Source organism: Columba livia, chromosome 5 (genome assembly GCF_036013475.1).
Source record: "Columba livia isolate bColLiv1 breed racing homer chromosome 5, bColLiv1.pat.W.v2, whole genome shotgun sequence".
In the NCBI taxonomy this organism is placed as follows: domain Eukaryota; kingdom Metazoa; phylum Chordata; class Aves; order Columbiformes; family Columbidae; genus Columba; species Columba livia.
Genome location: NC_088606.1, coordinates 19,353,505 through 19,366,410, shown reverse-complemented (window position 1 = coordinate 19,366,410; position 12,906 = coordinate 19,353,505). Strand labels below are relative to the sequence as shown.

General features: G+C 40.8%; 1 protein-coding gene across 8 annotated transcripts in view; it reads right to left on the bottom strand.

Moving 5' to 3' along the window:
- The window catches only part of EML5 (EMAP like 5), a 115,965-nt gene extending 104,958 nt beyond the window's left edge, over positions 1-11,007 (bottom strand). For 4 of the 8 annotated variants that reach the window (XR_010472827.1, XR_010472828.1, XR_010472829.1 and 1 more), the window contains exon 1: positions 10,525-11,007. Coding sequence is in view for 5 of the 8 variants with exons in the window: in XM_065063719.1 (XP_064919791.1) it covers positions 10,525-10,721 (197 nt within the window). In the remaining 3 variants the exon portion in view is untranslated. The remainder of the gene's footprint in view (positions 1-10,524) is intronic. The other 4 variants (XM_065063716.1, XM_065063718.1, XM_065063715.1 and 1 more) reach the window with 2 other exon arrangements.
- Positions 11,008-12,906: the final 1,899 nt, after the last annotated feature.

Below are 12,906 nucleotides of genomic sequence, written 5' to 3'. Positions count from 1 at the left end.
TTAGCCTTATGTCAATGTCGGCTTAAACTTTAAAAACTCAAAATTGTAGATAACATAAAACTAGAAATAACTTCCTATAATTTTTGTTGTTTGGGGAAGGTTTTATAATTATTTCAGGTTTTGTTTCAAGCAATGTATGTTTTTTGAAAAGCCTACAGTGCTCATGTTAGTAATTACAGTAAAATCTAAACTCATTTTTTGATATGTCAGATAGAACTTGCATACTATGTTTTTCAATCTAAAACACTTAAGGGGAAAAAATAAATCAGCTCTTAAATAATTAACTTTTAAACCCCTGAAGTTTATTTTATGTCTTAACTGAAACTTTAAATTTTGCATCTAATAAAAAAATAAAAATAAATTTAAAAAAACCTCACCACATTTGACTTCAGGCAAATCCTTCAAAAGAATTATTTTATTCAAATATGCTAAGCTACTGCTAGACAGTGCATATCACTGTAATAATAACATTGTAAACAGAATAATAAGTTCACTTCATAATGCTGTTAAAAATCAGCCAGGAACATAATCTGCTTTGCTATCTATATGACAAGAATGACCAACAAATTAAAATATTGAAAAGATAGGTAATCAGAAACATAACTGCATTGATTGCAACTTGGAAAAGCTAAACGATTAGGGCAGACCTCAAAATTTCTATATAAAATATTTTTTAAATTTTAATTATCAAATATTATTAAGCCATTTGTTATATTTCCTGTTCTCCTCTGACATAGTCCTACAGCCTCATGTTGTCACATTACTTCTGAGAAAAAGAGCCAAGTTCCAGATCAAGAGAAGAATTTCCCACAGCATCAAGATGTTTTCCCATTTAAGTATTGACCTGATCTGACCCTGCAAGTGCTGACAGAATCACATCAGAAGGTGATGTGACTGCTGGCTATGGAAAGCTTGATGCATGAAGGCAAGCTCATAAGCCTGTAGCTCCTTGCTGTATCGATCTACTTTAATCAACTTCCAGTATGTCTTAGGTGTTCAGTTCTGGTTGGATATTTGTGGTATTTCTATTCATGTAGTTCTTATTTGAAAAAATAAAGTTTTCAGTGGTATGCAGGCATACTAAACAACTGGCACACTCCAGTGAAATTTCAAAACTGAATCCAGGAAATATTTTCTTCTGTATTCCTAAAATATTTTCATCTTATCAAACCAAATCCAAGCAAAAGATATTTTTAAAAGATAACACACAAAGCTCTCAATAATGAAAATTTGACAATAAATCCCTCGCAGAACATCCTCATGTCTGGTACAGCATATGTTCCAGAACAGCTCTAGAACTACCAAGAATACTTGGTTTTCCTCAAAAAAAAGCAGATCATTCTCTCTCCCTCTGATCGATTTAAGATAGGAACGCGTCTTCCCTCCAGACTGTTAAGCATTTGACAATGCGAGATTGCTTAACATGAAAAGCTGGACAGAGCTTAACTGTGACCTTGTCCTTGTGAACCATGGCATAAAATCCAGTGGCCAGTAACTATTGTACTTCTTGTCCTAGCAACTGCTTCTGCTGTAAGAAATGCCATTTTGAGTGATAGACAGTCAAAAGATACTTGAGCTAGAGGGTCACAGGAGAACTGATTAGTTCAATTACAACAGAATTTAAGTCCCATTAAGTCATGAGTTTTTTAATGGAGGTTAATACACTGACTATGCCCTTAAAGAATATCTGGAGATGACATAGTGAGAGTAGACAGATTTAGCTCTAGAATAAACAAAACAAGCATGTGTGACAACCTTGAAGCATTCCCCCCATCCTTAGCAGAACAAAGGGCTATGTTATGCCTTAAACATCTGGGTTTTGTTACTTTGCGAGGAAAAGATCGATGACACCTCATCTTATCTTTCCCAAGGTTTTATGGCCATGGAGGCAGACACCTCGTAAGATAAAGGAAATTAAGTGTTGCTGTGAAAGGTCTCATGGCCTAATTGGGATAAGAGAGATGAGCCATCTGATGGACAACCAACTACCAGAAGAAACCATGAACCAACAGCTACCCTTGATGGGCAAATCAACTCGCTTCTGGTCAGTACTGTGAACTTTCCCGCAGTTTGAAGATCCCAGACCCATTTCCAGAAGTCTTCCTAATTAGCATGAAGAGCAAACAGAGGGAGGAGATGAACCGCCCTCTCCTATCTTGCGTGTAAATAAACTGGTTTATAAAACAAACTCGCGTGGTATGAGGTGACAGCATGTAAATCTTCAACACGTCCCCCCTCTTCAGAGGTTGTCACGGGACCGATGTACCTGTGGAGTGGTGATATCTTTCTCTCTCTCTCTGTTATCTTAGTTTTCCTTCTCGCTCTCTCTTTTCCTTTTTCTTGAACATAAGTTGTCAATGTATTAAGTTTTGTGATATGATAACATACTTTTGCCAAGTCACTAATCGCTGTAATTTGTACTGCACCATGTATTTTTAGTAAATTCATAATTGAACTGGACCACCAGAGTGATTGTCTGTCATTCACTTAGCTTCACTGCACAAAAATACCCAGAGCTAACTCACACCTGATCTCATCTGTTGAGTCAGGGCGCATGTCACGTTCAGAGTTAACTCATCTCTCATCCCATCTGTTGGGATGGGACAGCAAGGGACCATATAAGCCTAAAAACAAGATAAGGAAAATACTTGATTTTTAAGTTGCAAATCCAAACTCTTTTGGGAAAAACAAAACCAAAAACCAAATAATCAGTCCCTCAAAATATTGTTTTGTATATTTTGTATTATTTTCTCTATTTTATTAGTAGAATTAGTAAAACATTTTTAACTTTTTTTTTCCAACTTGCTAGTCTGTCTCTCTTTTCCTCCTATTGTCTCTCCCTAGTGGGAAAACGGGTGACTAGGGGGAAGAGGGGCTTTATAAAGCATCTGCCACAGTTTATTGTTGCCCTTTGCAATCAAACCTTGACAGTTACGCAGTAAACATTCCATTACATATCAAAAAACCCACAGTTTACTCTCAATGTCTCATTTTCCTCAAGAAAGAATAATTTCAAAAATAATTTCCTTAACTATAGACTTACATGACATTATTTTTATTTGAATTTACATGTGGGAAGAATATCACAAATGAATGTTCGTAATCAAAATCCTGATGCTTTGAAACTGAACTTCCAACTCCAGAAGCCCCACTGCTCAGCAATTTTGACTTTTCTTTGGAAAGTCACTTGACCTGTCACTGGCCACAACCGAAAAGAGCCTGTCTCCATCTTCTTTACACTTCCTCTTCAGGTATTTATTAATATATACATTGATAAGATCCCCTCTGAGCCTTCTCTAGGCTAAATGGTCCCAGCTCTCTCAACCTTTTCTCAGAAGGCATGTTCCAGTTCTTCTTTGTGGCCCTTCGTTGAACTCTCTCTAGTAGCACCACGTCTCTCTTGTCCTGGGGAGCCCAGAACTGGACACAGTGCTCCAGGTGTGGCCTCACCAGTGCTGAGTACAGGGGAACGATTACTACCAGAGACTTTCTTTGGGACTCAAGAACAAAGATTGGTTTCCAAGGACTACCCCAAATAATCCAGAATGTATGCACAGTTTCCCAAGTATTACACAAGCAGCATTTTGAGGTGTTTCTATACATGACCCATTTCATATTTGAGGCATGAGTGTAAAATGGATTTTACCACTGTTTTCCTCCAGCAAAGTTATTAGAGGACCCAACAGAGGATCACCAGCCTTTTTCAAAGGGTATGAGTGTTGAAATAATTTGGGAGATTACATTTCCACAAATAAATAAACAACAGGGTTCTCTTCCAGAAAGAAATATCTGAACTGCATAGAAATTAAGGGAATACAAAGAATTTCTCACCAGAACTTGCTGAATCTTGTTTTTCCTCTATCACATTACTAATTCAAAAGATGGAAGAGGTTGCACGTGTAATGGACAATTAAGATTTCTTTTTCTTATGTGGAACCATGGTATTTATTCCGTTATATTCCTAAGAATCTGAAATACACAGCTCATTGTGAAATTCCTGGTAAAAATTCATAGATCTGCTGCCAAATAAATTAGTACAATTCCATCTGATAAAATTTTGTACCTATGTACAATATCTACTGATTAACATTTGTGATTGACTGTCATCTGGAGTATAGGTCAGAGACACACACCATTTACTCCAAAGAAGAACATGACAATAAACCTAACAGCAGATACCCTAACTTTCAATTACTTCAATTATTAGTTGAGGTTTTTGAGAACTAGGATTGATCTTAGGGTGTTGGTCTACTAGGGGAACATGGCATAGATCTAATGAAAAGGAAACAAAGAGAGACAGAGTGATACAATGAGGTGGCAGAAATACACAGCACCTTTACAGAAGAAGTCCAGCAGCTAGTCATCCAAAGTCATAACAATGCATAGCTAACAAAAAGAAAGGACAAGGAAAAGACCAGAGTCATCATGCAAACCTAGGACGTGACTATTCATTGCACTACTAGAATTTCTGTTTGCAAACCACAGGTGACAGTCACACAGAGGGGGCCTGGACCTGCCTCCTGGAGAGCATTATCTAGTAGCAGTCTTAGAAAGCAGCAGACAGAGCTCAACAATTTCTTAGATGCCAACGGTTAAACTAATGCTGAAAATGCAACAATAGGTAGAAAAATCTCCTAATATTTGGTGGACAGCACTATCACCAGGGAGCAGACACGATTTTGGCTATTTTGATTTTCACTAGAACCTCAGAAACGGTTTATTTTGCCTTGGAATACAGGAGCAAGATCACAGAATCTCAGGCAGGACAATGTCTAGCAGATCGAGACAAATTCTGAAACATAAAAAGATGACAGTCTCAAATAAAGTACCCAGAAAGACCACAGTTCAGAGTGGCAAGAGTTTTGGCTGCTTATTTTTCTGCCTCAGGAAACAAAGTCTAAGATGATTCCTACAGAGTTCACAGAAACAAATAAGAAAAATCATCTTAACAAAAGGTGTGATTCAGACAAGTAAACTATTTTGCTGAAAATGGCCAAATCCTGTCTCTGTTAGAACACAAAGAAATGCTTTGTCATTCTTTCTACCTGTCTTGCATATACCCTTGTTTTCTGTAAGCATGCAATTTACCTCTCCACAGTCTTGGATACAAAGGGGCAGAAAGGGGGAAAGAACCAGCTGTTTTTAACTGAAGGTAGCACAAATTTCTTTCCCCTCTGTCTTTGTAGAGGGGGATTTGTTAGTTTCTGATACTAGAACTCCAAATAGTAAAGAGTTTTAATGTTTTCTGAATATTTTTTAAGTTATCCCTGTCCTAAAAACAGAACTCCACATGAGTTCTGGGGCAGATGATGCATTATTTCTTTTCCCCACCTCAGTCTAAAACAAGGAAAAATACACATATTTCTAGACAAGAAGGGAAACAAACTTATTAGACACAGCCTATGGCTGGTCTACAGCAGAGCTAGAGGCACCATCGTCACAAGAAGAGCAAGTGTTTTTTTCTATCAAAAGACGTGTCAGTTACTACCTTTAGCAACAAAACCCAAATGTATCACAGCCATCTCAATCAAGTAGTCACAGTTAACTGGTAATAAAGTTCTAGAAAGAATATACAACAGCACTATTATTTGCCCACTAACTCATATGATGGATATTACAGAAGCAGGAGAGAGAGAACAAGTCTTCCTAATTTGTGTCCCTTTGACAGAGATACTTAGTTCCTCTTCTTTCTTTGACTTGAATGGTTCTGCAGCTGTTTTGCACCAGCATAGAGATAATGGTGCCCATGGAGACACTCAAAAACAAGTGCTAAAGTTTTAACTGAAGAACAAATGTCATGGAAAGTAAAATATGCATTTCCCTAAGTCTATTAAAGGATCTCAAAAAGATGCACTGTTTTGATCTTAGATTTTGCTTTTGCTTTTCAGCTGCATCATCGATGCCAGGTGAAAAGTTAATTCTCAATAATATTCCAATACTCTGAAGCTCACAATAAAAGATGGTCACAGGGCTAGCATCAAGAAAAGGAGGGGGAAAAAAATTAATAAAGGGAAAAATTATTATAAAAGTCTCCTTGGAGTATGTCAGCAGAGAACAGTCCCAGTAACATTAAAGGCTTTTGCCAGCTGACAGTCATTTAAAAAGGCAGATGAGTTCAGGCTTTCCAATATTCCCACCTTCCACCAGAGCAGGTACAAAAACCCACTTTAGCCAGCCCAGACAAATAATGAGCCTCAACATGAGCATCAGTTTCCAGTATGACAAGTTAATGCTATAAGGGAGCATCTTCTGAAATCTTTATACAGATCAGAATTAAATATGATCCCCCTAAGGTCTCTCAGACAAGGGAAGGACAGTCTACATTAAATAAGCCATGCTCCTCTAAACCGCTAAAATTATGAAAGGAGAACAGCAGCAAGATCTAACGTGAAGACACCAAGTCACTGTTTCTTCCTCCTCTACTGTTGAAGAGAAGCTGTCAAATCCGTGTATACTGTGATTAAGTTACAAAAGATGTACCCATCATTAACCAATCAACATCGTAAATGCTTTCTGACCACCTGCAAAACGAGGGGATATTTTTCAAGTTTCAGATCCTTCTGCATGACAAGAGGGAGAGAGGAGACAGAAGATTAAGTGATACATCGTTTAGAAGCAAAGTGCTTAGTTTATACTTAACTAATAATTAATAGATGTATTGTAAGTAAGAAACTAAACAACTATAACTAGCATCATCAATTATTTCCTAGTATAGATGTATTGTATGTCAAAATTTTCAAAAATTGTAATGCATATGTAGTAATTATGTGAATAGAAGCAACACAAGAGCATCCAGTCTTTGGAGCACTTATGGAGGATGATCCCCAGAGCTCCCCAGCACTGTCAATAAAAGAATGCTGCTTAGCAGTATAATTGACTCTGCTGTTAAGTTTATTTCTTCATTTCGCTGTAAAGCAAACCAATTTACACCACACAAGCTAATTTGGTGATGTATTAAATCCTACAGAACACAGATTTTAAATCAGCAACTTTGCAGGAATAATTCATACGTTCATTTAAAATTAGTATCTTCTACATATACACAGTCCATGCTGGATAGGGGATCTTATCTTCTGCAAACACAGAGGACCTCCAAGATATGCTGCTGGCAATGGAAAGCACTACCAAAGCAAGTCACCTGAGATGTCATGTATGAGATTTATCTCCATATATACTCCCCAAAACACAAGGAAAAAAACTCAGTTAGCAGCACTCTCAAAACATGTAAATTTCTGAAGCACTTTCGCATCTAAGTGAAATGTTTTGCAAGTGTCTGCACACACTCCAGACCTGAACAGTAAAAATGGGCAGATGCATAAGAAATGTGAGAGAAATAAGATCAAAAACATTATATTCTCTATCCTCCAGAATAGTGGGTTAATTCTGGTAAGTAATTCTCAGAAGACATAGAAAATAAAAACAAAAGTTCACCAGAAAGCAGGAAAAGTCCTTTTAGAGACAGATTGGAGCTGAATGACTGAGACTATTCAGTTAAAAAAACAGACTAACAAAAGATGCCCCAAGTGATCCTAATTACCCTCTTCTATTCCAAAAGACTGTTCAATAGACCTGAGGGACAAAACACTGAAAGAGAGCTCTCACATTTTCAGTACACAGTTAACTTAGAGAGAGGGGACGATGACACAGACAAACACTCTGTGACTGAAACTGAGATTAGACATTTATACTGGAAATAAATTATGTTAAAACACCTAATCATATAAAATATCTTACATTAGGTTTATAGAGTTTTGTTTAATAAAAGGAGGTAAAACTTCACAGCAGAAGACAAACTAGCTGCTAGTGCTATAAAGAAATATTCGGAAGGACAATATTTTCTAGCTGTCCATTAATATAATGCAATTTTCTGTTATTAAAGATAAAGAACTGATCTCTGACTTAAAAATTGCAATTCCCCTTTTCCTGACTCGTGCTGAAAATCAGAACATCATCCAAGCATACTAATGATACACAAGTTCTCATAATGAAGACTACTAATAATACCATCATGTAGCATGCAGTATATACTGCTTAGTCTTCATTGCTATGGAGCCATACTCATGGAAGTTTGACTCTTTAAAAGATTTTCAGACACCAGACATGCTTTCACAAATCAGATTCCATACTTGTAAAAAGACACTCAATCCTCCCATTGCTTTCACAAAAGCATCACAAATGCCTCAGCATTGCTGAGCCTATTAAAACACAAAACATACAAATTTCTTGCAATACGACAGTTGAGTTTGCTGCCTTCAGAGAAAAAAAAATAATAGCAATGATAACTGTATTATGTAATGTCACTTTGCACCTGTTTTCTGGTATTTTAAAAATCCATTTTTTTTAATACTTGATTTTCCTACTGTGAGTATGTTAAATATTGAGAACTAACATGCCTAGGTACCCAAGTTTAGTCAGGAAAACTAAAGGATGATGACATTTAAATGGTACCGTGTTGTTTTTAGAAAAAGCAGAACGTGAAACACTGATCACTGCAAGCTTAATCTTACTATTAGAAGTAGCTATCCTGCTCTTAAGTCAAGCATTCTTCTTAAGCACAGAAACATTTCTGTATATCTTTTTAATCAAACAAGCAAGTAAAATTCTAACTTCATAAAATTGTAGGGCTTTAACATATTTAAATTATGTTCTCTGAACATCAGTACAATTGAAAGCAGGATAAACTCCAGTACGCTGGGTCATGGTACCATACAAATCAAAGTACATCCCCATACAAATCTGATAAGGCCATTATATTCTTTCTCTCTGGTTTGCTGATTTTGATGGATTTTTTTGGTTTAGCACTATTCTGAATAAAGAGTTCTGTCACATCTTGGCCAAATGTAGCACTCTGTAACAAACTGAGAGAGAGGGAGCAAACAAATGTTACCACAGAAAAACATAAACACCTTTCCCAGCTGTAGCACAAACTACGTAATTCTTTCTTTGTGAGAAGTGCTACTGAATGAAACAGTGTCATTCAAAAGCACTCATGAGTACATGGTATTAAACATGCAATATTACACTACAGCAACCTTGGACCTTAGATTAGAACTAGTAATTAGCCACCACTTCCTTAGCATGATGGGAAGTTGCTGATCTGGGTTTCCTGCAGTACCTGTTATCAGTCGGCTAGTAGTTCTTAAGAAACACTTTTTTCCTGGATTAAAATGAGAATGTTAAAGCATTAAATGATGCAAACAGCAGTGATTCAAACTTCTGATTCAACACCCTTAGTACAATGGTCTATAATGGTACACTGTCTGCCTACTTTTTTCTTCACATTATTAGCACCAAGAAGAAATATGCTATAGATGTGCATCCTTCTAAGGGATTTTCACAGCGTTACTTGCAATCTACTTCAATTTCTTCAAGAAGATTTAAACAAGGAAAAAAGTGGCCATCACGACCAAGTTTTCAAATGTCTCTAAAAGCTTAAATGAAAGACACAGCATCTATTCTGCTCTACACAGGCAATACCTGTTACTCATGTGAGTAACACATACAGAAGGTATGCATTGGAGCACTAAGCATCATAACAACAGATTTTGTGCTGCAAGTTCCCTACAAAATTGGCTACTGCTAGCTCTTACCCCAATAGAAAGAGCAAAAGAAATCAGAATTTAAAATCCATCCGCAATGACACCTACTGGAAACTGAAGGATTGATGACTCAGGCTCACATCTGCCCTTCATACCCAAATTCTCTCATTGATCTCACACCACTAGGCTTATAAAAGCATCCTTAGAGTGAAAATACATTTAAGAAATAACACCAGCATGTTTCTTCTGCAACATCGGCTTTTAATTATTTCTTTTAGGAAGTTCAGCACCTGATAACATTCACTGCCAAGTGAGCTATTGAGCCACAGGAGAAGCCTCAATTTTGCAAGAAAGGCCAATCTGTTAAAATTACCCTAAAAGTTGCATGAGTTACGGGCATGCCACTAATTCCGCATGTAATCGTCCCCTCTTAAACGTGAGCCAAAGGTCTACCTGCTGCAGATTAACCTCCTCCGCAGCCCAAGTACTTGAGGGCACACACGAGATTACCCCTTCTCCCGCCGGCTCTCTGACATTCAGCGGCGGCCGCGACCTCGCAGCGACCCTGGGGCCGTCGCCGGGCGCACAAGCGCCCGCACAAGTTTCAGCACGGCGCACCGGTGGCGGGGCGCACACGCCACAGCCCCTTCAACCCGACAGCCAAAAGCCATTTCCCGGCTGTTTCTACCCACGGCGAAGCCCGGGCCGGGGGGCGGAGGGGGCGAGGGAGCGCTGACAGTCCTTGATCTATTTCGATCCGCTCCCCGGATCCCCACAGCGCGGACTGGCTGCGGGAGGCCAGCGCGGCCCGGGACGGCACCAGGGGCGGGCGGCGGCGGGATGCCCGCGTTCCGCTACAGGGGGGCGGGAGAAGCGGGCCGGGGGACGAGCCGGGCTGTGGGGCCGGGGCGCCTGAAGGGGCCGAGGCCCGCGGTGGGACGCGGCCGGCGGCGGGACGCGGCCCGGCAGCCCGCGGCAGCGGTACCTGATGATGTCGTCCTGGTGCCCCAGGTAGAATTTCTGCCGGTGCTCCCGGGGGCTGTAAACCACGCCGACCCCCGCCACGAAGTAGACGATCTCCTTGGCCGCCGTGTAGTAGAGGTTGTTGCGGCACTGGTGACCCCGGTAACCGTAGACCCACTCCAGCCGCAGGTGGCAGCTCGGCGCGCTCCGGTCAGCCATGTCCCCCCGCCCCCGCCAACCGGGTACGGCTCCCTCCCGCCGGAGACCCCGCGGGAAGGGGGCGACGCGTCGGCCGCCCCCTCCGCTCGGCTCAGTGCCCGCTGCGCTAATCCCTGGCCGCCGACATGAATGCCCGCCGCCGCCGCTCGTCCGCCGCCTCACAGAGGGCGCCGCCGCCCGAGCCCACCCCGCCGCCTCGCGCCGCCAGACATGGCTGCGCTGAGACACCGCCCGGGACGCGGAGCGAGGGCGCGGCGCCGCTCCTGCCCCCCCCGCGCGCCCCGCTCTGCGCCTGCGCCGAGGGCAGCGCCGCCAGGCGGCCAGGCGGGAGCGCGCGTCGGCGGGCGCGGGCCGAGGCGGCGCGGGGAGGGGGCAGGTGACCGGCTGCACCATGGCACCCGCTCGGGGTGGGGGGGCTTTTTACTTATAGTTATGTGGGGAGGTCTTTGGTTTTGTTTTCTTTTTGAGCGAGGCTGTGTATTCTCCCCCTCTCCCAAATTCAGGTTTATATTTTTACTGCCCCTCCGGGGGACATACCGGTTCCTTGACTTTCCGTCGAGCCACAGCCGCCCGGCTCTAGGCAGCCGCTGGGGCGCTTCGAGCCCCCACAGCGGTCTGTGGCAACCCCCCCGCCCCGGTCCCCCGGGCACCCAGCGGCACGCCAGCTCCGTTTCATCCTAGAAGAAAATGTCAGCTGTAATTTTTAATGACTGATATTTAACCCTGCACCACCCCCCACCTGCCACACACAGCACACAAAAGTCACTTCCCCATCCCTGCCTTCGTTTCCCCACGGCACAACTCCAAGTTCATCCTTAGATCTCAAAGCGTTTTGCAAGGAAAAGTCACCATTTTCCCGGCTCACAGAGGGGAAAGCAACTTCTCTGTGCTGCATGAAGCAGCACTGCAGGGGGACACCCCCCTTCGCCCCCTCCACATCCAAAATTTTGATCAGGAGAACACGTTCCTTCCCAGTTTTGCCACTCTATAGAGTACCTCACTGGCTAAATAAATGTGCATTACATGATCATGCAAACAGATTTGTACTATAAACTCGAATGCTTGTACTAAAAGCTCCTGGATAACTAGCCTGGTTTGACAATTAAAAATCAATAATTTTCCTATTACTTTCAGCACAGATTTGGCTTTTCAAGAGTATGTATTTTGTTAGGATCTATTTTAAAATCTCTAATTTCTTTATTTCCCTTCTACGGTTTTGTTAGTCATTTGGACATATCTTCCAGAAAACATCAACTTCTAACTATTTACTTAATGTTGGAGACATTTTACCATGCTACTCTATTTTTGTTTTAATTAGTGGGTGTTTTACCTCTTAAATCTTTCTTGAGTAACTTAATACTATATTATTCCTTTCATGGTTTTAGAAAAATAATTCTTTGGTCAAAACATGCATTTAAGCATTCTAGTCAATTAGCTTTATCACAACATATTTTCACAGTTTGTAACACTGAGAGATGATATTTTTATCAAGCTCTGACAATGAGGATTTTCTTGACACTAGGATCAGACGCAACTCTCAGTCCCACGCATTTGTTGAAAACAACACAAGGCACATAACAAATCTGCAGAGATATTCATTCGGCCTGACACTTGACTCAAATAGACAGCCAAGGAAACTTTCCCTTCCATTAAAAAAAGAAAAAAAAAAAATAAATTAAGAAAGAAAGGGGCTTTTATCCCTAATCAGGAGGAAAAGTCATATATATCCATCAACAGGTAAAGCAAATATTACTTCCACAAAAATCATAAGCAGTCTTTTTCCCTTCTCTTTGCTTCCTAAATAGCCAGAGCACTTTGTAACTTGGGTAGTCACAGTTTCTCAGGAATTCCCAAGATGGGAGACTGGCCAGGTAAACAGACTCGAAAATTCCCAACTAGCTTGTCTTAGAAGTACAGAATGTGTTGTTCGTTCTAATCTGACGTTAACTCTGCACAGCTGTTCTGTGTTGCTAACCGAGCTCTTTTCATGGGAAAGGCGGTTACAGAAAAAGTCTATAACAATGATGTTTAGTCTCACTCAGGAAATAATACAGAAAATAAATCAATACTGCCTTCCTTTTGAAAAAGAAAACAACAAAAAAAAAAGCATTCCTGCATTGCTTCCCCTTCCACAGAATGTTTTGAAAGTTGATATACTTTTAATCAAACTGCTAGTAAGATTTTG